Source organism: Accipiter gentilis, chromosome 26, assembly GCF_929443795.1.
Source record: "Accipiter gentilis chromosome 26, bAccGen1.1, whole genome shotgun sequence".
NCBI lineage: Eukaryota > Metazoa > Chordata > Aves > Accipitriformes > Accipitridae > Astur > Astur gentilis.
Window position 1 is genome coordinate 19540489 of NC_064905.1, and position 26054 is coordinate 19566542.

Genomic DNA, 26054 nt, shown 5'->3' on the forward strand with positions numbered 1-26054 from the left:
GAGGAGGGAGGGCAAGAGGAATCCTGGCACAGTCGAACTGAGCCGTAACTCACAAACCAAGATAGACTTTTGTTTTCCAACACGTTCCCGCAGAGCTGCCTGCGGGACCCCATCCCCGGAGCGCATCCGATGCCAACGCCGCCCCTTGCAATATGATCTTTGCACTTTACTGGACCTGAGCCCCCACTTTGGGGGAAAGGAAAGGATTATTCGCTGGCCCTGTTTCAGAGACAGTCCTGTGAAGGTGTGATCTCCAGCCTCAAAGGACCTGAGCAGCGGTCCCAACCACGTATCATGCTGCAGGCATCTTTCTTACCCTGCTCTCTCAGCCTTGAGTTTTTGCTTTTTAATTTCCTGTAGCCACGGAGCACCATCAGAGGGTCTCCCAGGGACGGCGTTTCCCACACGCTGTGGAGTGGGTTCGTGGGGGGGGACACACCCGGTTAAATCAATCTCGACGCAGAGAAGTTACCTGCAAGGAGAAGGCTGTTTCACGATGGATTATCCAAATACTTCAAGCCACAATCAGCCTTAAAGCAAGAAAACCCCAAACGTTCCAGGGCAATATTTAACCTGGTGGCTGCTAGCCGTGAACCGAACCTCGCAGTGAAGAGGGAAACATGATTAGTTTGCACCAGTTGTGCCATCCCGCATCGGGGTGCGACTGTGCAGGTGCACGAGATGTGCAGCTCCAGAGATGCCATCACCTGGAAAAGACCCAAAACCTGCACTCCGGCTGCTTTTGCTCCAGGAGGAGTTGACAATGCTCTTCACAAGAGAAGGTGCCTTAGGCCAACTTTCCTGGCCCAAATCCAGCGCCTGTCATTAAATCCTTGCTGTATAAATTTGCTGGGAAGTCCCAGCTCGGTCAGGGCGACCGTGCATCCTCTCCCCGTGGTCCTCAGTACCCTGCGCTCACCACGCAGCAGCGGCACACGGGCAGGTGGAGAAGAGCTGGGGAGATGCAGGAGCACAGAGTGGCTGCGAACAGGCTGCCGTGGATTTAGGGAGCTACGGGAAAGGGGGGGTCAGGGCTCCTCGGCATTGCAGAGCATCCCTGCCCAGCTCTGCGGAGAGCGGCGAGTTGGGGATGCTGCCGAGACGGGGTGGGGGGTGGAGTTCAAAAGGGGTTCATGGCAGATTCGGGATGCGTTTCAGGAATGCTGGGAAGCCTGTCCAAAAAAGAAAACCAACCTCCAAATAAAAGGTGCTTTTATAATGAAAGAAAATCCCTGGTGACTGCAAGGCAAGGAAAAGCCGAGGAGAGCATCACTGCTTCCCGACCCACGCAGGGAGCAAGCAGCGGCAGCCGAACAAAACCAAGCGGGGCCGGAGGCAAAGGCTCTGCCTGGGAACGCCGAGGGAGCAGCACGATGGCAGACCTCTTCACGGCATCAGCAGAGCCAGGATGTCCCTTGTGAGACCGCCTCTGAAGTCAGCACTTGCTGGAAAAGAAAGCAGAAGCTGTTTATTCACTATTTTTATTTTATTCTTATTAGTGTTGCACAGCAACGCTCACAAAAGGCACTTGCAGGTTTGTGGGACGCCCCAGAAATTAACAAGAAATTGTGGCTAAACAAGTGCTGACCTAGAAACTACGAGCGTTTCAAAAGTCGTCCTCCTCTTTTCTGAGTATTTTTGCCCCTTCACCAGTCAGGGATCCTCAAACCACCACAGCTGCACAGCTCTATGCCATAGCTGGACAGTACAGCTCTCTGAGCTATTAGTTGGTGGGGATTTTTTTTCCTCGGAGAATGTAAATAAATAACAATATTCTAAACTAAAGACCTCCCAGTAACTAAATATTACTTATCTTAAATTTATCTTAAAACTAAACAGCCTTGTCACATATGTACAATAATAAAGAAACAACTTACAAAGGAGGAATTTGATTTTATTGGTTTTATTCAAAGTGCATGCATGATATATCAATTTCTAACAACAGTGTTTTCACAGTTCATTAGAGACATTGTCAAAACTTTGGGTGAAGCTCATTTCATTTCCCCACCAGTAACAGGAGACATCACAGCCTGGTTGTTTGTTTTAGTTTTATTCATTCCTCACAACAGTGACCATTTGCAAACCGTATCAGGGAAATCCGCCGCTTTGCTGGGGAAAGGCACTTGTAAGCAAAGAACATTTGAGCACAGTCTGAATTTGGGTCTTTTTACATATTAACTTGATATTCCAAGTACTGTTACCAACAATAAACCCCAACATCTTATCTTGTTTCCTGCGACCAATTAGCGCATGACAGTGCACTTGCTAAGGATTAACAAAAAATACCTTTCTTATTTTATCGACGTGAATACTTGCATGGCAGCTAGTGGCATTTTGCATCCCAAATATCTGAGAGACCACACACCTCACATATACATCCGAGATGGATTTTGGCACTCAGTATGTATCTCACTTCTCGGTAGCTGGTAGCTATGCCGCCGGTGTCATTCGAGCAATGCACTCAGGCATTTCGGAGGTGTCAATCTCCGCACCCAGAGCTGCTTGCAGGGCAGGACGGTGCACGTTGGGGACACTCGGCAGCGGGATTGCAGAGCGAGAGGCCCTCCTGCAAGCCTTAAGCAGGTTGAAATCTCCCTGTCGGCAGTGGAAATCTGTCTCGGTGAGGATCACAGGATAAAAACCAAAGACTTTGAAACCACGGAAGAAATTATTTCAAACCTCGTCAGTGGGATCTGCAGCTCTTGGAACAATGTTTGCAATGAGTAATTGTAGCTACAGAAAAAAAAAAGGTGAGCATAGCTTCAGCCGAGCCCAGCTTAGCAAGAATCCTGCTAATGCCGCTTCCTTCACCGCTGGCAGCTCTGGCCGGTGCTTTGGGCGCCCGGCCAAGCTACCCCCGCCCCGATCCAACAGGTACGGGAGCGTTACAACACAAATAATGGCTCAATCCTGCAAGGTGCTGAGCACTGACCCAGCCCAGCCAAGCACTTAAGCACATGCTTTGTTTAATGATGTGAGTGCTGGGAGCTCACTGTTGTTGTTTTATTTTTTTTATTTGCTGGACCAGAGCTGAAGTTTTCAGCAACTGCAGGATCCAGTCCTGCATCTCAGACGGGGAACCGTTCTCAAGCACGCAGCAACACTTTCGCTGGACAGAGCTGCTAGGTTGTGGGTGCCAAAAGGGCAGATGGGTTCAACGAGCCACTGGACAAGCACAGAATAATCACTGAAATGCAAAGCTGTAACTGCTAATTGAGCTGCAACTCCCAAGGAAACAGCAGCAGCAGCTTGCACTGCTCCCACCAGCGTTTCTTGTACTTGCCACTGGTCACTGGCCAAGATGCAGGCACCACGCCAGAGGGGACTGACCCAGCCTGGCTGTTCTTAACGCTGTTTGAAGTGCAGAGGTGTACAGATGTACAAATCTATAGGAGGGAAGCGTCCCAGCACGGGGCAGGCTCCCATGGGAGCTGCCACCAGCCTCAGTTCCTGTGGCCTTGGGGAACACCGACACGTGCGGGTGGGCTCCAGCTTTCATTCCAGCTTGTTTTAGTTTCTAGAAGAGCATTGTTCAAAACTTGTTTGTTGCTGTTTTTTCTGCTACATCCTCACGCAGAGACAGTGATGGCAAAGGACAAGCACAGCATCCAGAGGGGTCTCAAGACTAAGGTCTTAAAGGCCAACAAAGCTAAGTCACTCTTTTTACGCTATATCTTGTCTCAGGGGTTTTGCGAAATCAGGGTTACAAGGAATGAGGGATAACATTAAAATACAAAATATTAGTGGACACTGTATTAAAGCGTTTTACATATTGGTTACACTGAGGCAGCAGCTTTGTCAATAAACTGAGCCAGCTTCACATCTCTCTTAGTCAGTCCACCGCAGTCGTGGGAAATCAGAGTTATCTGAACCTGTCAAGAAGGAAAAGAAAGGGGGTTACAAAGCCATTTTGATCTCTGCCACGTAGGCTGAGCAGCAATTCATCAGGAACACTGCGTGCCCTTGTAGTGAAGTGATTTTACACGATGCTCCTGGCAAGCAGCGAGCTGGACGCTCACTGCCCATGTGAAGCAGAAGATGTTGTGGCTGAGGAGGCTTAACAGAGCCTGAGGTCTAACCAGAGGGAGCCCCTTCGCAGAATAAAACAGGTTTTGCATTCTTGGGTTTCGTCCAAGAAGAGGTGTCTGATTAAATAACTCATTCTTTACGTTTAAATTCCATGGATCGGTTTCACGAAGAACCTGAGCCAGTGACCAAGCTGCCAACAGCCGAGTCAGGGGCTCACGCATTTTGTTAAAAACCAGCACCCTGAAGGTGAAAAAATTGTTAAGCTTGTTGCAGATTAATTTCAAAAAGAAAAACAAACGGACTGGTGCATTTTGCTATGACGCAGCTGCCTGCACGGGTTTGTTTAGACTAAGCCAGATGACAAGTTGGGCATTACTTTGTCTCGCCTCTGACTGAGATTTTGGGAAGAGAGAAGAGGAAAAAAAAAAGATAAATTCGGAATATTCTGGAAAGCCAAGAAAATCATGTAGAGTAGGTGATCAGGACTTTGTCTGGTGACCATTTAGTGTCCCCTTAAAGAGGGTGACCTAAAGCGCTGATGAGGAGGAGCCTGTGCCTCTGTTCGGGGGGAGAGGTGGGGATGTCCTGCTCTGGGGGTGGTGGTTCCCAGCTGCAGGCTGCTTGTCCACATCTCCTTTTAGTATATTTTTAGCGGGATTGCCATATATTCACCAAATGCTAAAACAAACAACTCGATACAATGCAGTGAGAAGCATTAGAAAATAAAAATAAAGGGAGAGCAATAATTTCCCCCTTCACACAGTACCTTTCATTCAAGGGTTGTAACCCTTGTAAATACGAGACCACCATCAGTTAGGTAATATTATAAACAAATTTTATAAGCTGCTATGTTGAGACATAGGAGCCTACAATTTTTAAAAAATCAGACTTAAATTGAGACTGCCAGGCTCCCATTTAGGTACCTATGCATTGGCGGTCTGCTATCCTACACCGCTGGGCTCCCAACTTGTTGCAGAGAAAAGAATGAAAGTTGGTGAGTGTTTAGTTTCAAAACAGTCATTTATTCAGGTTGGCCAAACAGGAGTTTAAACGCTTCTATTTTATTTTTAGATGTCGGGCAGAGAGGTGAAGGGACAGGTCCAAATCATGCAGCTGGTAGCAAACAATTGCAAAGAGCTTGATTCCTGGGGGCCATGTCACTGCTACAAATATCTCAATACGTCCTTAGAATCTCAAATCTCATTATGAAGACACAACCTCTTACCATTCCCCTGCCTCCTCCTTGTATATAAGCTACAAAAAGAAGGCAGAGAGAATGGGCCAGTGGTTGGGTCTCCTTAACGTGCCATGACTGTAACTAGGGCTGATGAACACGTTACCTTGCTGTAGACATTAAACCATTCCGGGTGGTGATTCATCTTCTCTGCTTGTAGAGCAACACGTGTCATAAATCCGAAAGCCTAAGGAGAGAAAGAGGAAAGAGGAAAACAGTCCTCCACCTACCAGCACTGGCAGCGGATCTGCAAGATTCACTCCAAAATCTCAAGAACTCCTAGAGATGCTCCAGCCTGCTGCACCTCGGGTTTGTGTGTGTTGAAGGAGTGTTTCACCTTCTCATGCTGCCGACGCATTTCCTGAGGCTGCTGAAATCATCCCCTTCAGACCCCAGTAAATCACTCTGCTCAATGTTACTTACTCCAGGATTCAAAGCCATTGCGTGAGAGCAATGATTTTACCTTTGGCATCCAACAGTGATTTTAAACATCCATCCCAAACCCCTTATCCCTTAGTGCATCTTAGAAACGTGCCATTTCTAATTAAGCATCATGCCACAGTATTACTGATACCGCTTCCAGAAACACATCCTTTCATGTAACTGGTTTGCTATTTATTTTACTGGGGGGAGAAAGGCGGCAGGTGGGTTTGCCCCTCTGCTTTATGAGAAAATATTTTCCCTTAAAATGAGTTAAAATAGGTTTCCCAATCCTCTGCCCCTATATTCTGCACGGCACGCTCCCCCAGGATGCAGGTTTTATCACAGGCTCAAGAAGAAAATAATAGCAGGCCCTTGCCAAAATACTTAGGAGCAAATCACTGCATTATAAAGAAAATTAGAATGTCCATGTAAATCAAGAATGCAATTATGCAGCAGGGCCCGAAGGGCCTCAGTGCGTGAGCAGGACGCCTCTAAGACAGCGGGCTTTGTTCATACCAAGCTCCATCCATCGGGGTTCAGGACCTGAATTAACAACATGCAAAGCTAAAGTAACATCCACATTATAGTCTGGTTCATATTATAATACAACAAGCTCAACAAAACCCTACCTGATTTAGGTAGTTTTTTAGTGCTAATTTATGGAAGAGAATGTACATAGCCCGCATTCCACCAAGCGACGGCCATTTCAAACAAACATGTGGTCAATGAATAACATATAATGGTTGATAATAGTTTCAAGTCTTTTTTCCTCTCACAAATTACAAAAACCTTTAGGTAAAATAAGAATTGGTGCCTGGATGAAGTATGACTTTGTTAGTTGCTTTGCCAGTCAAATGAATGCAAACGTTATAATCAGAGAAAATCATTCCAATGAGGTTTGTCATTTGGAAATCACCAAACTGTCAGCAATTAAAAAGCTTTTTTCTTTGACCCAAGAGCATTCCAAAATTTGGGAAAATCTAACTTCCCTTGAAAGTCTTGCTTGGTTTAGTTTTACTTTGAGTGAACAATTACTTTTAAAAATTTGCAAATGTTTCAGCAGCACGCTTTGAAGCAGAAAGCTGCAAGTTGTGCATTAGATGTTAGCAATGATTTGGAAAACTTCTGCATTAATAGTGCTGAATGATATTTGATTTAAATCTTTTTAAAGTGTCCATGGGCTTAATAGGAATGCTATTTCCAACACAGCAATCTGGACACAGAAATGTCCCCAAAAGTTTAAAACAACAATGCATCTCCAACTAGATTGCCTTTGCACAAACAAACAGCAAGGGAAAAAAAATAGATTAAATTTATGAAAAGCCCTACTAGGTTCACGTATGGTCTACCAGTGTCTGTCTGTCCATCCCAGGAACTCACCTACCTATGGATATACACAGGTTACACTACGCCAACACAATTCATTGATTGTATGACAATAATCATTGCTCCAACAGAAGGCGGACAGAGCAAACTACACAAGCAAATGAGTCTGCTACATTAATCTGCTCTGCAGACCTTTCTTCATGCTTTGTGATGACAAATCCTCTCCGATCACTGGACCACCAAATTGTCCCCATCAGTCAACCACCACGCCAACGCACTGCCTCTTCCCCTGCAGACAGTAAAAAGTCTCCGGCTGGATAAAATGGACATCGCTCTTAGAACTGTTCATCTTCCCGAAGAGACCTCAACTTGGGGCTGTCCGAGTCATGAAAAGGAATTAATTCTGGCGCAGAGGACCCTCCCCAGGACAGGTCCTGCTGCTCATTGCTCCGGCTGACCACGACTGTCCCAGCCAGAGCAATCGGGTGTTACCGCGCAGGACGAAGCACGCACACCCACGAGGCATGCCTGCTCCGCTCAGAGACGCTCTCCCTCATTGCACGTCATCCAAAGCAACTTACTTCTTGCATTTTAGTTTATTTTAGTTATACACAAAAAGCATCTCCCACTAAGAAAAAGAGCTACGGTTCTAGCGAGCAATTTCACCAACGCAATCTCCATTAAGGTCCTAAATACTTCCTTTGCTAATTAAATGAATTGGAACGCTATTGTTTATGAATCACCTTTATATTTGTAGAGCCGTAACCTTTCTTTGGGAAAATACAATTGGCTCTGGAAGGAAAAGATATTTAGGTTTGATTAGATATGAAAACACTATTACATAAAATCAGTTTGGACATTTCTTCACGTCTTGAAACTTGATCAGTAATTTGGTCTAATTGGTGATCAAGGAAACTATCTTGTGATCAATTAAAGTAATTACCACATTCCGGCAACACAACCAACCTTAATTTGAGCAGGAGTCTGCATTTCTTCAACTTTAATTAAAAATAATGAAAATTATTATGCAGTCTGCAGTGCAAGATCATTGTCAAGACTGCATTGGTGAGCAGAGTTTATCAGACCATCACACATTTCTTGATGAAAGTGGGACATGTACTTTACTCACGACGTTAAGACGCAACACAGTCTTGAGTTCCACTATATTAATAACAGAGATCTGCATCCCCTTGGCCACTAATGAGAACTTTTTCAGATTTTTTCCTTCAAAAATAAAAAGAGAGGAGAAAGAAAGGATTTGTGTGTTTTCTAGAAGCCATAAAGAATTATTAAAAGAGGCTTTGATGTATTAAACATTATAAAGTATTCTGATATGTCAGTAACGTGCATATTATGCAGACATTCTCAACCTAATCCTTTTAGGACATTTGGGCTAAAATAACATCCAGACATACAGGTTACTCAAATAAGTACATTGTGTCACCCAAGTGATGGCGGACTGCAGAGTCCCTGTAACAAACCACGAAGAGCAACAGAAGAAGTAATGAGTGAAGCAATCCTGCAGCAACAAGGAGATGCCTTGGGTGTGCCAGTACGTCTCTTCCCTCCCTGTCTTTTAAGATCACGAAAGAAGGAACTAAAAACACATGGTGTTTCAGTTGTAACATCACTTCTAAAACGTTTTTTAAATACTAGCAGCCATAGTACGTCTTCATGAGATAAAAATCAGGGCTACTCTTAGAAGAACAAGTTAACCTAATAAAGTAAAAAAAAAAACAAACCACAAAACTTTAAAAAATTCAGCTATCACAATGTTTTGGGACTGGCCAAATTGCTTTTGAAAGTGACAACATATGCTATCACAAAATAAGACTTAATGTGACTTTTGTTGCCTGAGAATGGGAAAACCAGGGCCAGACACTTTGCTGTCAGAAGTGGGAGGAAAGATGAAATTCCATCCGCCCCTCTGCACCACACAACGCTGCACGGCTCCGGGAGAACCACAGGATCCCAGAGCTAATCTGCTATTATTCTTCCCTTCACACTTCTTAAGCAAGGAATCAATTCATCTTAATACTTTTTAAACATGCTGCTTTTGTACAATGCTTGCCAACATTATCTTGATGAGTTATACATCAAAGGAACACAGGTCGATATGTCGTGCTAATACATCACCCACCCGCGAGTCCCCAGTGATGGATTACCCCAGTGCATCTCCAGAACAAAGCAGCTGACAGTACTTGACTCAAAAGTGGAGATATTCAAGAAAAACAGCTGAAAGGCTCAACGATATAACCATACACACTTTTTATTTGTTTGTTTTAAAATGCATACACTATGAAGAGCGTACCCGGGCTTCTTAAATCCTCCGGACACTCAGCCAAGGAAACCATATGCTAATCACAAGTACATTAAGGTTTCTGCCTCCCATCTGTCATTATAATGCTGGAGGTAGCATTAACCTTGACCTTCTGCAGTGCGAGGGCTACCTGTCTTCCCTTCCCCACCCACCCGGGCTGCATCTGTACCATTTATCAGTGGGAAATGAATAAATAAAACAAGTTATAGTGACATTGTCATACAAGGCAAGAGATGACTAAGCCTCACACATTTGCTTTCCATTCACCCGAGTGAAAAATACCCAGTATACAGCATGTGTTCTCCTTTGCAGTTTGACACTTATAACAACAATAAACTCCAATCATTAAGGTTCACTTCCAAACTGCAGGAGCTTTCACATATCCAGCTGACGTTACTACCTAACAGGGAGCTACAGGCTAGCAGATAAATGGAAAAAGCTCTTTAATGTCGAGCTCTTGTAAGTTATGTTTAGCTAGTCACAAGGGTTTAACTTAATCTCATGAGTTTTCTGTTGTGCTCTCAAGAAAAATGCAGCGTTTGTTTTATTTTAATTCTATTTACTCCATTAAGAAAGACTTTTACCTTACAAATACGCAAAAATCACGTCACAAGGCCACACTCTTCATCTGAAAGTGACAACATGGTTAAAGCACAAAAAAGGAGGAATCCAGCTAGCATTTAGGAAGGAAATGGCAGCACAAGAGGACATGTATTCACTCTCAAAACCATGTGCCCATTTTGGGATTCTTCCCTGGTGGCATCATCAGCCTGCCTGAACCATCCCCAGGGACACTGGATCCATGTTGCATTAAGATATTTTCCTCTTTTCTTCTTCTTTTTTTTTTTTTGGCCCTGTCTGGATTCATCCACGACATAAATCAGGGGAACACCTTCCCATGGCTCTTCACCCTTTTTAATATCATTCCAAGAACAGCAGGGCAGTCCTTAAGAATGCAACTAAGTCATGCCCCCAAAAAAAGAGCTAAACTCAGGTTATTTGCATCCCTATCCCTCTGGTGAGAGTGCAAGTCACGGATGTGCCAGTGTTTCCCTACTCCCTCCATCCCACCCCATCCAGGCATGGGCAGCCAGCAGGGTCTGAAGGTGAATAACACCTTACAAACCACTGCTAGAGATTTGTTTTTCTCCTCTTTAATAGCTTGAGCAGCAAAGTATTGTGATTGCAGCCAACCTTCCCATTCCCCAAGCATTGCTTGGGACTGGGAAAAACGGTACTCCTAACTCTGAAGGGCACTAATAAAGGGAAAGGATGGAAGAATACTACAGACATACTGGCATGTACTGAGGTGCCATTTCTGTCTTCGTAACAAAATGTGAAACTGTAAAAAAAACCACAACTACAATTTCCAACTTAATTGTGTATGCTTTTCTGCGTTTACAATATTCTTTTAAAATCCAGAGCTGACTGCTCGCATCCCCCATACTTATCTGCACACATCATTTATACAAAAGTGAAATGCTGCTTTGTGCTCTAAAAAAAGTTACCTATTTATATTCATGTTGTAGCTGTAAACACTGCACTCCATGTTAGATCTGCAGCGGCGTATGTGAAAACCTTTACACCACGTTCTACAAAGCACGCTGTTTCTGTCTCCCCACACTTGTTTACAATTATGTCGGTGAAGAAACTAGCTCGCCAGCTCTATATCAAACATTTTTGACAGCAAAAGCACAAACACTGATCTATTCTAAGTAGTTTGCCACTCTATGTAATCTTGGAAAAGACATTCTTGCCTTTGATTCTAAAAATGTTTATACTTCATACATTATGCAAATAGTTTTTATATATTAAGAAATAATGCAAGCAAAGCTCAAGTTAAATTAAATTCTTCAACAATAACCCTGCCAAAGCACTGATTTTCCTATTAAAAAAATTATTCCAATTTGTTGATCTTACATTGGATGAAACATACTGTAACAATCTTCATAATTTATGTCCTGTTGGGACACTATGATTTAAAGTAACATAATACAGACCAGCATCACTGCTAATCTAAACCACCTGACCAGATAAACAACAGTTTCCCCTTCTCTCTTCATTGAGAGTATTTCTGTTTATTGTCATATGATTTACCCATTTGAAGAACATGAAGAATAAATGGAAGCAAAGAGAAGCGGAGCTTGGAGGCATGGCCTTTCCTCAGCGGGGACGTTTCTCACACAGGTACCGGTACAATGTCAAGAGCCGCAGGAGATGACAGAAGGCAATTTCAGGAATGCCGTCCCAGGAAAAGCCCAAGCTGCTCGTGGCGGAGGGAAGTTTACGCTCGCTCGGCACAATCTAGACCAGGTGCAGCACTAGACGCAACACGGTCCTGATGATGCTCGAGATGCAGCTCTCCAAAAGAGGTCTGAGTCAAAAGCTTCATCTTCCAAGCTCAGCAGTGACCTAAGCTATGACATCACTTTGTCAGAAAGCAGGTGCAACCGTAATTTGCCCCATCTGAGAGTCAACTGGTCCAAAAAATAAATACAAATTTTCTGCTAAGGCCAAGGGACACAATCAATGCAAGAAAAGGGACTAAGAGGAAGGTAGAGAGCGCTGACCTGCTCTTAAAGCCTTCTCCTTGCTTTGCTTTCCTCTTTCCCTCGTGCTTGCTAAGTGTGGAAATACCCTCGCGTGCAATCTGCACAACAAACCTCAACTTCATCTTTTCTAAGCCTGTTTATATCAGAATTTTCATAACTGCTGAATTTAGACCTGTTTTTCTCTTATTGGTGATAATATGATACAAAATGTTACATCTATTACCTTCTTCCTTACCACATCTTGACTTTGCCAGCAGCCTCGGTGCTGAGGATCGTTTTTCCTATTCTCATTTTTATTACAGTAAGTGATTGCACCTGGATTTCATGAACAGAAAGCAGATAATATTCTCGGTGATTCAATGAACAGACTTCACACCAAAATTAATCACCTATTCCACCAAAAAGATTTATAGACTTGATGCAGTAGAAGTGAGAGAACATGGAGGTATCTTAAGGCAGCATAAAAACTTCTTTCTGGGAGTGATAAAAGTTTCAAGCCTAGACTCCATTGGGTCAATACAACCATATTACAAAATACATTAATTTGCTTATAGGTAGATAAAAATAATTGCAGTTACCCATCAAGACTACTGAAAAGTAAGCAGACATCCTAAATCCCAACCAAACCTGGAACAAGGTCGCATGGTATTTGTGATATATCACTTCATATAGAAATATTCAAAATAAATGTGGGGGGCTTTTTCTTTTTTTTTCGCAGTTCCAGTTTCTTAGCACATAGAGTCATAAATATTATTTTATTATTTAAAAATGTAGATCTCTAAATTAGATTTTTGAGAAAAAGAAGGAAAATAATCCCAGGTTTCAGGACTGAACTGGAACATGGAAGAAATCCTCCAGCCATGTAGTCAGCTAAATGTGGCTCTCCACCTCCCAAGCCATTTTTGTGTGCTTTGTGGAAAAGCACAGAAATGGAACATAAAGGTTGCATTTAGGAGGTTTACGCCAAATAAAATAGCTATTTCAAGAAACATGACTTTTTAAAATGAGCTTTTTGCACCCTACCTAAAAACATTAAATAATACAGCGAAGCCCCCATTAACTGAGCACCTGCTAAAGCAATCAGTCACTTAAAATAATAAACTCTCTTGGCTGCGCAACTGAAGGAACAATGATAATTTTACTTGTTAAAGTAAATGTTTGGCCCAGCAAATCAAACCCCTGGCTGTACTGTAATAAAGCCATCACACAAACCACTATAAAAATAAACTAGTAACAAGGTGCAGTGAGTCCCCAGTTCCAACCTTTTGAGCCCAGGCACCTGAACCCTCTGCTAAGGCGCTCTGCTCACCGACGCGCTTCGTGCTGCACGAGGATGCTGCCGCTCCGGCAATGAACTGTCCTCGATCGCACGGTGCCAGCCCATGCCATGAAGCTATTGTAAAACAGACCAAATAAGAATTAATTTCAGTGAATGCTCCACTTCAAAAAAGGTTCTCAAATCCTCTGACTTTTCTAGAGCTCAGGTACGGTGTAGGAGAACAGAGATGTTCATTATCCCATCGCACCACGTTTTGGATGGAACAGATCTGGCTATAGCAGAACAAAATGCTAGAATTCTCCCCAGTGAGAAGGAATGATTTCATTCTGTAGACATGAAAATGAAGTTCATGTGCCATACATGCTGTTGATAACATTGGGAGTGCTCAGACAAAATTCTCCTTGGTCTTTTGGCCAAGATTACACATACTACCAGCTTAATATCCAAGATCTTCTCTGCTAAGTATCCACAGGCAATCCTATCCTGCCTCTGATAATCCTCTAAATCTCTGCCATTTATGATACTAAGAAAACATCAAAGAGTGATAAGAAAGGCATTGCTTTATGATGGATTAAGAGAAGAAGTGGCTGGTCTCATGACCATTTCATCTTCCACTATCCTCCTACCCACTACACTGTCAGCTTTTTTGTTTTGGTTTGGTTTTTTTAAAGACAAGGTCAACAATTCAAACATGTGACAGAGAAATCACGATGGAGGTGCGAGGAATTTAGAGCGGTCTTCCAATCACCCTCTTGGACAAGCCAGAATCTAAAAAGACCTAAAGCTGTGAAATAAAGCAAATTAAGGAACATCTACTGCAGATTCAGCCAGGGAATCATTTCACTCAACCAAGCTGCTGAATGGGTCTTCATGTTTGGATGTCTCTTATAGTGAAAGAGAGTAGATGATACATGGGGGCACTGAACTCAGCAGGAGACTTACCCAGGCCAGCGCTGGCAGGCTTCCAATTCATACTGCACTATAAAATTCAAATATTATTTTGCAGAGACAGACACTTCAAGTCTAGAAGTGACAGATCCTTTGAAAAAAAAAGAGTAGGAGAGAGCAAGCATCTTCCCAGACAACATGTTTCTCTTCAGGGCATCCTTCAACCTCCGAGCAGACGGGTACCTTGCCTGGTTTGCCATGCCCACTGCTCCCTATGTGATCTGTAGGTCACCCAGAACTGTGCTTCACCTCCAGCCTCTGGTATTTGGAAGAATGGCTGGAGCAGGTCATGGAGAAATGGATAAAGGCAGCTACATTAAGTTACATTATGAAGAATGAGCTCACTTAACTGCCAACAATTTAGACAGACAACCTACACTTAACATTTTCAACTGTCTTCAGACCTCTCCATGTGCTCCAAGCACATGCCTGGAAGTGGCAAAGTACATCCAACGTGCAATATTTTGAGACATCCCATGGGGTTTTTGTATTTTTGCTTGGTACAAGCACCCACCCACTGTATCATGGAATAAAGATTCTCCCAACCAGGGACACCTTGGTCATACATAGACATGTATTTAACTGCCTACTGTTATTCTCATGACAGCATGAGAAAAATCACACTAGGTCATGAAATCAGGACTTTCCCCTCTGATGCTAGGAATAAAAAAAAACCTGCCTACAAAGCACTCTTAGCAATAAATAAACCCAAAGGTGTGGTGCTGACTCAGCACTGGGCTCCCCACTCATCAGTGCGTTCCCCACTAAACCCCTCCAAGACATCACAGCCAGCTTTATGTTTGTCCAAAGCAACTTTTCATCTCAGCCCAACGAAATTAAAGGAAGAAAAGGGCAAGTGGAGGAGGAAGAAGGGAAGCTCCCCCCCCAAAAACCTACGTGAAGTGGGCTTTCAGCTTTATAAAAGAGGAATAAATAAAACTACACTCCCCTCACCCTGATAAACTGCGGCCCTGCCAGTGGCTTTTCAGAGCAGATGTAACGTTTTAGCCAAACGTGATTGTTTGTGAAAGAAGTAATTCTGATCAAAACCCGAAATTGCAGCCAGCAGAAGCGCTGCACTTTGTCACGTTAATCCGCCCTGACGGGGAGCGGCGAGCGGAGATTCCTACTGCGAGAGGAGCAGATGCGAAAGGTCAGCGCTGGCCCGCGACTTCAAAACCCTTAACGTGTAAAACAGTGTGCATTAAAGCCTGAAACAGCTCACCGCGGGATTAACGGATGTCCGCTAAGTGGGTTTGATGTGCTTTTGGTGAGTAATGGTTAATTTTTAAATAGGGGCGTTGTAGTTTTATTTTAGTTTATTCTGCCAGCCAGAGTCCACTTTTAATTGCAACTGCAGAGAATAATATCCCAAAGCATCTCTCCTTCATGGGAGTATGAGAAAGTGAGAGCTGCTGGTGTAAAAGGCAATTTATGGTTTGAAAATGCAGTTGGGCATTATTCCAAAAGCAAGGGTATGCAAAAGGTTAAACAACGAAGACAGAAAGACGTGTTCTTTGCATTTAATCAGCATCTTTCCAGCACCCCAATAAAAATAAGTTTTAATGCATGGAGAGCTGCAAGACACCAGGTTTCCTTAACTGAAAAGGTAAAAAAATTATTCTGAGTGACCATCTTCTTCAGAAAAGGCAGCATCAGTCTTAATTGCATTTTCCCAAACGAAGGTGTCCAACTGAATTCAAAACCATTGAATTTTCCATTCATTTTCCAGCGGTGTTCTAACAAAGAAAAAGCCCAAACTGTAGTTAAAATCAGGCTGGCCTGCTCACATTTGCTCTCTTTCGGTACAAATGTACAGCAGCCCTGCCCGCATGGCTGATATAACATTTGTTCTGTTTAATTCAAACAGAGTGAACAATCAATTTGTGCAGCTGAAAAACACACAAAAAAACCACAGCTGAAAGAGAAACATTTCTTCTACTCCAAATCTACAAGACAGCTTGTGAAACCCAAAAGGCATTTTGACAAATAATTTCTTTTGCACTTTCAGATCAATGCATGAAACAAGCATAAGGCAAATGTTGTAATAATTTTTACTTGAGTGATAATAAATCCATCTTTTAAGGAAAGCATTTGTATTAGAGCCAACTGGAGAGCAGCCCAAAGGTCAGCCGGGCAGATTTAAGCAGTGGCCTGCTTAAATGGAGATACAACAGGTCTACTCGGTGGCGAAAACTCATCAATTAGAAATGCCACCACCCCCAATAATTATAAACAATAAAATAATGGTTTATTCTAGGGAGAAATATGACTTAGCTCATCAAGAAAATGAGCATCCCTAATTACAGCTAAGTCACAAGACAAATTAAACTGATGCAACTTGTACAACACCTGGGATGGAACATCTTGCACGATGGAGGAGACGAAGGACACATGCCCACTCTGAGCCTTCAACTTAAACAGGATTAATTTTATTTAAATATGATTCATGTCATGACATTTAAAATAATCCTGGCAGCCTAATACTGGTGGTACGGCCACGATGATGTTATAACAGTGACGGGGGTACTGTCACTTGCCACAAGCAGATGGGACACGAGGGCAATGGGATCTGTACACACTGACCCTGGCCAAAGAGGAGACGAGATACCCCGCAGTACGAAGAGGAGCAATCCCTGCTCATCCCCTGCCTGACTTTTATCAGGCGCGAATTTCTCACGTGCATTACAACTGTGAAGTTTTAATGAAGGGACCGAAGGACAAAATGACGGCTCCCCCACATGTAAGGAAAGGCTAATTGTGAAGGGCTTTAAAAGACCTAAGAGGCTGCTGATGCGCTAAGGCAACTCTATTTAAAACAGAAAAATGTTGCCAAGTGCAAAACACTCCTCTGAAAATATTCTGGACTACAGGCTGACTTTACATATGGTTTTGTACCCTGCCAGCCACGATGGCCCTGAGACGAAAATAAATCCTTTATTTCCCAACTCCCAGCACTGAGGATTTAATTTGTGCCTAGACACAACCCAATTACATATTTCCACCACTACGGTCATCCTAGCTTTGCAGAATTCCCCAGCGCTGGCTGCCGGTTAACTGGAAGCATCACTGGACACAAGACACGCTGACCAGGGCACCAGTGTCATCTCCTCCTCCTCCTCCAAGGCCAGGGAAGGAGACTCGTAAGCTTTCAAACGGACCATCTCCCCAGAACTTCTTTCATTTCACCCAGACCTGGAGCTCCCTGCCTTCCACGGGCAGGGCCAGGCAGCGGTGCAGGCAGGTGGACCATGTCCAGGTCCCACAGCTGCGCCTTGACCCCCCCCCAACCCGCTGACTCAAGACGAGAGTGTTATTTACTCGGTCAATCACAAGAATAAACTCAAGGAAGGTGTGACCATTCAGGAATCATATATTTTTACTGTGCCCCGCTCTGAGACACTTGAGCCAGTTCATTCGCTCCGTTTCAGCCTGCAGGTTAACCTCTGCCAGTCCTGAAAACTTCACTATCAGTTTCTAATAAAGGAAAATGTCAACAGGCAGATACGGCAGAAATTCATTATTTTCAGATACAAAGATTTTCTCAACTCTGTAAATCCACTCATAAATAATTCTGATTTATTGTAAATCGGTTATTGTATTCATAAACGCAGGGAAGTTAGTGAACAACATAACTACCAAAAGAAATACTTTCATAACTTTGCAGGTGCACAAATCATAGCATATGGGAGAGGACTCAAAGGATAATGGAAAACGAAGCAGTTTCGGAAAGACTATATGAAAACCAGCACCTACCTAGGCGGATAAAAAAATAATTTATTTTCATGCGACAGGCAATCTAGTGCAAAACTCTAGCAGAGGGAGCAAGCAGACCGATCCTACATTGAAAATAGCAATTCCCCCCCAAACGAATGAAAACAGGTTCGTCTCTTGATTAGCACAAGTGACAGTCAGAGGCTGAGGCTGCTCAGGCTTTGAGGTTAAACACAACTGACATAAGCTGCACCTGAATCCAATCAGTCCCCGGGCTCTGAGAAGATTCACACGCGAGGACTAAATTTGTCATAAATGGGTTGGTTTCCGATCCTCCTGTAGCCAACTTGCTTTATTCTGACCCCCATTTAACAAATCAACTTAATGGGCACTGGGAGTGCTATAAAACTTAACAATGGAGTGATTTTAACTTTTAAAATATAGTTATGAAGCAAAATGTTGGAGAGCTCCTTCAATACTGGAAATCAAATTAAATCTAGACATTTTTTAACAGTCTTGACAGATATAATCCTAGTTACCATGTAAATTTATGGTAAGCTGCTGTGATATTAGCCACAGGTGCTACTTTTAATATATGGCCCGCATCTGGCTGGGAATAAAATTTCTCAGAGGACTGAAAATGACCTCACTATCAGACAATGGAGAAGAAAAAAAACACAAGACCGCTGTGGCATATAAAAAGCTGGAGATGTGGTCCGCAATCGAATATTTAACGTAAAATTCATTTTAACTCTGCAGATTGTAGGTTAAAGGATATTATGTTTTCAATACGTAAAAGGCGTGGATGTATTTCAGCCAAACATGCAAAAGATTAAGCACATAAGGCGACAATGAAATACACTGCCTACGTATATAAAAACAAATTTTCCAATCTTTGATCAACGTGGAAGACACAGCAACATGCCAGGACCAGAAAAAGGAAGTACCGACACAGATTACATTACAGGGATCGGCACCAAGTGCCACCATCAAAACAAATGAAGATTATTCATTGTGTGTCCTACCAAGTTCGTTTGGATGCGTAATTGTGATATTACAACAAGGACGATCAATTCAAAGGAGCACATCTGAGCATGTCTCCCTGCAGCTAAAGGAAAAGAATTAGTATTTCAATGAGGGGGAAAAAAGGCATCTTCTATAACATGGTCTGATTTTTTTTTCTCCTGGATTTGAAGTAAGAGAGCTAGCAAATTTGGAAAGGAAATGAAAAGTGAGAATAATAATTTATTTAATAGTTCTAGAGTTTTTACACATCTTTAAATAAGTTCTCAAAACCCAAGACTCCCCAACTGCAACGAAACCCATGTGCTTCTACTCTCGCTGCACACCGTCCTCCAAAGCGTTTCCTTACTGTCCCCTCCACTCAGGCTCATCTTTCACCTGTGTCCTGTAGCCCCCAAACACAAAATGTATTTAAAATAGCTTTTAAAACTCTTAGAGCATTTGATTTCCTGTCATTTTATAAAATGACATTAGAGGTCTTATGGAGACTTCCTACACGACATTTTTTTTTAAAAAACAACCTTAATTAAAAACTTATCCTATAAAAGAAAGCAGCTGTAAATGCTGAACCTGACCATCAGCAAACACGCTCACCTTTGTAATTTCCTAACTGCATTCTCTGCCTTTGCGTGATTACCTAAGGAAATGCAATCACACAGGCAGTTACCCCTTAAACCCTCTGGTCAAATCCAACCAACTCTGACAAGAGACATGGAAGTCTTAGAGTCAAGATGTTCTTGCAAATTTGGTGAAAATGAGCAGCTGGGTAAGGGACCCAAACAGAGCGCTCAGCACCCCGCACCCGGAGCTGTTCGCAGCCGCCTGCCCAGCCTGGGACCGGGCTCGAGACGAATCTGGGGAAATTCAGATTTTTAAGCCAGGTCTGTCCCCTTTGCAGGATCACCCCTCCCGAGGTGTACTGACCCGAAGTGCCGAGAAAATCCCAGGAAATTCCTGAGATACAGGCCAGGACATCGAGGTCCTCAGCAACCCTTCCCTCCCTCGATGACCAACTTTTAGCATTAGTCCCAACGTTTCTGCAGCTTCTTTTCTAAGTTTGCAGAATGATAATTGGGAGAAGTTACTGGCATGGTCTGGAGGCATAAATTAACTTTCTATCCCAATTCTGAATTTTGCTGGGGCAGACTGGAAGCAGAGGGCTTACTCCACAGCTAGAAGAGAAACATTTTGTTTCAGTAGCCCAAAGGCATGATCAGACAACAGTGTGCCTTCTTGATACTACACAGTGGCCCAAAAGCCTCACTAGCTGATTTTCTCTTCCCTGCAGACAGGGAAAGAGGCCCCAAATAAGCTCCCCGATGTGGCTGTGAGGTTTACAGAGGCTCACCAGCACCCAGACGCGTGGCAGGGCTCAAGACTTGCCATGGAGTGGTCTGAGCCCAGCCGCTCTCCAAGACCTTGTTCACAGCCAGAGGTTTCCGCTCCTCGGGAAAAGCGACTCAACCAGGGGGCTGCTGAGCGAGCGCACCCAAGTGAGGGTCCTGGAGGTAAAAGACTCCGATTTTAACTCATCGCTGCCTACCTGCTCTTCAACAGCGGTGATAACGTGCGGCAGTTGCAAGGCAAAAGGAGGAATGGATGCAGCGGAGCGACCAGCACAGCTCTTCTAGACAAGGCACTCTCCTTTACGGTTGAGTTGCGTCTGCATTTTTTCCTCCACCATTGGTGTATTTTATATTTTATACAAGACTCAGAACACCCAGCCACCAAGAGCCTATCTCACACTAAAGGCAATGGGAACATGGAGCAGCAACCACCCACCACCCAGCACCAACGCTGCCCAGTCCAGTCCACCAGGACTGGTCCATGGTGGGCACCCACAGCAGCATAACTAACAAAGGGCTTCCAGCCAGGACCCCAGGCTGCCAGCTTGTTTCAGAGAACTGTACCTCCAAAGCCCATTTGCATGAAAATGTATTTTCAGACTAACAAACAGCACCAGCGCTTTCAAGTTCTGGGTTACAAACTAATTCCATAAGCCAGAAGTGTCATTAGCTTGTCAGCCTTACAAAGGCAGCCCATTGCTGATCACTTTTAACCGAGCTAATCTTGGCCTGAAAGCTTCAGGAATCTAAATAACTCTTGTTTCACAGAAGTTTCATTTCATTCTCATGCTGAAAATAATATACATAAACCAAGCTCATGTCTACACATTTGCACGACTTTACTATAAAAGTTGTGTTTATATTCTTAACATCTGTTGACATACAGAGACTTTGTAAACCTGGCATAGATTTTAAAGCCACAGAATTTTCCATGCATCATGAACATTATCTGCGAGAAGCAATAAAAAAAGCAATGAATACATTAATCATACCAATATCATCTGCAAAACATAAATCTGAAATACCTTTCATGTCAGCTCAACTACTCTTTTGTTGGTTTTTTTTAACACACCTGATTTTACACCATCTGTAAAAGGGCAGCAGGAAGATCACTGAGGAAATGATACTTCTCAGTCCTTTGACTTTTACTAAATACTTGCACTTTAAGTAACGTAAACAGAATGTTTATTACGTGAAATGAAAGAAGTTGTACCTACAGGTTCACTTTTTTTCACTGCAGGACTAAAGTCTTGCAAAGTACAATACAGGTATAAAGCTCTGTTTTTGTCATTTGTTCCCTAGGTCGTAATACACACAATATTTACTTACAGTTATTGTAAACATAAGCATCAATAAGGATACATGCATAATTTTAATTTACTTTCAGCTTCAACTTATCAAAAGGGAAATACTTTCTCTGCAATACCAGCTCTGAACAACCCCTCAGGATCTGCACATTGAGCCCTTTCCCGGACTACGATAACAGAAACAGCTTCTGCTCTCCCCAACTGCAAATGGGGACACTGCAGCTGCTTCCTACAAATCAGCAGGTTGAAATTCTGCCTTCAGATATTCGCATATAACCTTGATCCAACCGGAGCTGCACAGAGGACCCACCTGCCCAGCTTGTTCTCCTGGCTGGGTGCAGAAAGTTGAGTTTTGAAGCCAATTCCCAGCCTCTGCTCTCGTTTCTGCCTTACCTGACATCCATGAAGGGCAACCAAGAATGAAAGAGACTGTACCAATATCTCCCAAACAATTCAAGTGGCAATTTTTTTTGAGTACCCTTTCTAAGATGACATGTACTAGAAGTATAAATGTATACTTCATCATTTACTAATGAGCATATTTAAATATACTCAACTTCCTATACCGGTATGTACTTCATCAATCTCCAAATTAAGAAGACATATGGATATCTACCTATGTTGTAAGATAAATCTACACAGTCAAAAAACCAAAACTTTGTAAATTTTTGCCAAAGCAATGGATTTTCTAGGTATCTGCTGACGCAGCACACTGATTTGTCTCTTACCCTGTCTGTTGGCACACTGCCTAAGTCAATCTGATCAAATTGACTTATTTATTTACAGTGTGCAAAACCACTTTTAAATTAACTTTGGGGGAAAAAAAAAGTCATTTCTAGTTGTGCTGAACCAACAAAGACTTTGACCATGCCCCAGCAGAGATGCCGTTTCATGAATACTCGAAACACAAAGGCTGAAAATCTCAACTCTTCCAAGGGTTACTTCTACCCCATCAGTGTCAAATGTGCTGGTCTCTCCTGGTTGCTCCAGCTCTGAGCTGCCTGCACATCTCAGCAAGGTTTCAAGTGAGCCCCCTCTCATGGGCTTCCCTCCTTCGTTGCCCTCTGAACTATCTGATACAGTTCTATTTGTTCTGTATTAACGTTCAGGTTTGAAGTGCAATCCAGGAAAAAACGTACTTGGGGCTCCGGATGTGCTTCCTGGACCAGCACTGTCCTGCTCCTGAGCTGGATTTTCCTGCAGTTGTTTTCTCTCTTGCTTTCATCCACCTCACCCACCCTCCCTCTACTGCCTGGGCTTTCCTTACCATGACAACTACTGTCTCAAACAGCAAAAAAAGAGCCAGTGTTACAAACTGTTGTTTATCTAGCTCACTGTGATTTTTCTAAGTTTTTCCCTGGCAAAAATTAACCCTACTGCCCACCAGTTACATACTTCCAGAATTCATTTACAAGTGCTAGTAATGAAAAAAAAAAAAAAAATCAGGATCAGGTCTTATTTGTCTAATCCCAGAGTACCAACCCTGAGCTTGACCCTAATATTATAAATCAAGAAATTGTAATATTAGAACAAATTTACTTAACAACTACAAAACAGAATTAATTTACTCCACCTAATGAGATCAGAATCAGAAAGCAATCTGTCGAGGCAAACCCAAGAGCGTTTGGCCCCACAAGGATACTCCCAACTTTCTGAATAGAAATATTTTCCCATCAGGACCGTATGGAAATTAAAGCAGTTACATTTCCTTTACATTAAAAGTGGTATATAACAATAATTACCTGATTAAAATTTTTGAAATTGAACTCCTTGTAGATGGCATCTCTTTCACCTAACTCAGACCAGCCTGAAGCTTTGAGATCAAGTAAAACTTGGTTCCTCTCCTCTGCCGTCAACCAGCGAGACTGCGAAGACTATTGAGGAAAAAAAATTACATGAATGAGGCTGAGGTTCTGTTTTGTACAACAATAAGAAAACCACACGACAAAATTGTGGTTATGTATTGCAGAAAGGTAAGGAGGTGGAAAATTCACTGTACAGTTTCTTACTGTTTATAATTTCATAGACCAGTTTAACTTAGAACAGCCAAGAAACACCATTTCTGTTTGGTCAATTAAGTTCAGCTAAACGCTTTTGTAAACACTAGTGAAAAGCAACAGGCTCTTTCACAGGAATGAATACAGACATCAGCATACCTGCTGATACCCATCCCTTTTCATCTGAATTATCCAGATGCTGTAACACTTGACCTAATTTTCAAGTATCCCACTCTGTCATATAAATAAAGGATTATTTACTTTATATGCTAAATGTACAATTATAAGGCTAAAAGGGATACTGGGGAATATCTATTTCAAAAGACAGAAGCAAAATAGGAAATTGTATTCTCCACAACTTGTATGTTGCTGTTCCTAAGAAAGCAGGAACGGATTTAAAGATAGCACACACTTGGGAGTTCTACAAGAAACAAAGAGCTTTTTAACTAACAATGAAACGAAAAAAAATTGACAATGCAGACACAATTATGAGAAGTTACAGGTTACTGGTATAAGCACTAGATTCTGCAAAGCACCTATGTTTAAATATGTCTTATTTGAAGCAAAAGGAGTCCTTCTGAAGCCACTGGGAGCACAGACATAACAGATTACACTATCTGCTTAAATATCTGAATCAGCGCCTGAACCACGCACGGGGCCAGAGCCAGACCCGGAGGAAAGTTCTACGGGGCGTTTGGAAGAGGTTTGATATTTTTCCTAAAAGCAGAGACTAAGAGCACAAGTGATTACTTTGGCGATATATTCTAACAGATGGGTCTCAAACTCCTATTACAAACGCAATGCTTTAATGGGAAGAACCTTTCTCCCCAGTAGAGCAAAATTCAGATGGCTTTAGTCTTTACGTTAGCAGCTGGCACAGCTTTGTGAGAAATTCCAGAAAAGGGCTGAGGAATTTTGCTCCAGAGCTTCACTAAGGTGTGGGAGGTCTGCGAGTACCCACTGCCAGCTCAGCAGCTCAGGGTGGCTTTTGCCTTTGATTTGCCAGTCTGCACTGGCAGCCCTGTTACAGAGACAGGCCGGAGCCCCAGTGCCACCAGATGGGGCTGTGAGCCCGAGCAGAGCAGGAATTAATGCAATTAATGCGACCCGAGCAAGGCTTTAAGATGCAGGAGCAACATTTTCACCCATAGTAAGGGACAAAACCCCCCAAACTGCATAAATCAATCTAACAGCATCACTGCCGCTGCTGGTGTTCAGTAGGATACATCCAGTCCAAGAGATGGGTTTTACAGGTCCCAAACTGAACTAATTTAGGCTCTTCATGCTTCAAATACAACTTTGGACTTGCAAGAATACAAATATCAGATTTGTTGTTGCTATCACCGAAGTGGCAGGCATGAATTTCTTACATTCTTCTTTTTCCAAGCACATATAAAAGTTGCCAAAGCTAATGGCTGTCTTGAAATGTATTATTTTCTCCAGCACGGGATGAAATTAGTAGGCTTTTTTTTATAAAAACTCACAGGGGTGGGGTTTTTGAGATAGCAAAGTCCAGGACTGCGACCAGGAGGCAGCACAAAGTCCATTCCTCTTGCTGGCAGCAGAGATGTTCTCTGTTAGTTTTAGGGATGTCGCCGTTACCTTCCTGAGGCCTCACCTGGACAGGCAGGCGTTGACGAGACAATGCTGTGGCTTGAAATTAGATCATACAGTTTTTAACAGAAATTCGGAGATCGAGTTTGATGCAGGCCCCGGAGCACACCGCTCGCAGCATTTTACTTAAGAACAGGTTGGAAGGCCAGGTCCCGAGTTAGCCCCTCCAACACGTCACAGCTCTATTCGGAAACGTAGCAGAAAGCAGCAGGAACTTGCTTGTAAAAGGAAAAAAGAGGAGGTGGGAGATGCCGTTCGTGCCACAGCACCACGCCACGGGGCATGGCGTGGAACCCCCCCCACGAAGGCAGAAACACGCAGCGTGGGCACGGCCGGGCAAATATCGATTCGTCGCGCCGGGTAACGGCACCTGACGGGTTTAACGGAGGTAACGGAGAACGTTCGTTTGGAAGCAGCTCAGGGGGAAGAGAGTCCTTGATGACACCGAGAAATTCGTACAAAACATTCCAGCTTGAGGAGTGAGGGTGCAATGAGGTGTTAGCTTCACGTGTTAAAAAAACACCCAACACCAAACCCCAGTGACTGGGCCGGGGGGGGTGATGGCTGTGGGAAGCGGGGCACAAGGGACGGGTGGCTGCGCCCGGAGCACCCGGGGCCGGGGCCTGTGTGTCCCCCCTCAGCCCTCCGCTCCGGCCCGGCCCGGCCCGGCGCGGCCCGGCCCGACCCCCTCGGTCCCCCGCCCAGGCCCGGTGTCTCTCCCCTCCCGCCGCGCCCCCTCACCATGGCAGCGCGTCTCCCGCCGGCGTCTCCCCCAGCGGCCGCGCCCGCCGCCCGCCGCGCTCCCAGCAGCGCCAGCCGCAGGCCGGCCCCGCCGCCGCCGCCGGGCATCGCTCCCCGGCCCCGGTCCAGGCCCCGGCTCCGCCTCTCGGGGCAGCGGGAGGAGCCGGGGGTCGGCGGCCGCTGAGGGGAAACGGAGGGAGC

General features: G+C 43.8%; 1 protein-coding gene across 9 annotated transcripts; it reads right to left on the reverse strand.

Moving 5' to 3' along the window:
* Window positions 1–1887: 1887 nt before the first annotated feature.
* Window positions 1888–26054, reverse strand: PCBD2 (pterin-4 alpha-carbinolamine dehydratase 2). Of its 9 annotated transcripts, none has more exons than XM_049829917.1 (5): window positions 25854–26054; window positions 23244–23375; window positions 21607–21702; window positions 5370–5450; window positions 1888–3872 (listed from the first exon to the last, which is right to left on the reverse strand). In XM_049829917.1, the coding sequence occupies exons 1-5, from the start codon at window positions 25959–25961 to the stop codon at window positions 3777–3779; spliced, it is 513 nt and encodes a 170-aa protein (XP_049685874.1). In that variant the 5' UTR covers window positions 25962–26054; the 3' UTR covers window positions 1888–3776. The 9 variants fall into 9 exon arrangements, with proteins under 9 accessions (XP_049685874.1, XP_049685870.1, XP_049685865.1 ...); XM_049829913.1 differs by lacking the exons at window positions 21607–21702; window positions 25854–26054 and adding exons at window positions 11430–11749; window positions 12108–13277 and having other exon boundaries at window positions 23244–23282; XM_049829911.1 differs by lacking the exons at window positions 1888–3872; window positions 21607–21702 and adding exons at window positions 12108–12199; window positions 13194–13277 and having other exon boundaries at window positions 5430–5450.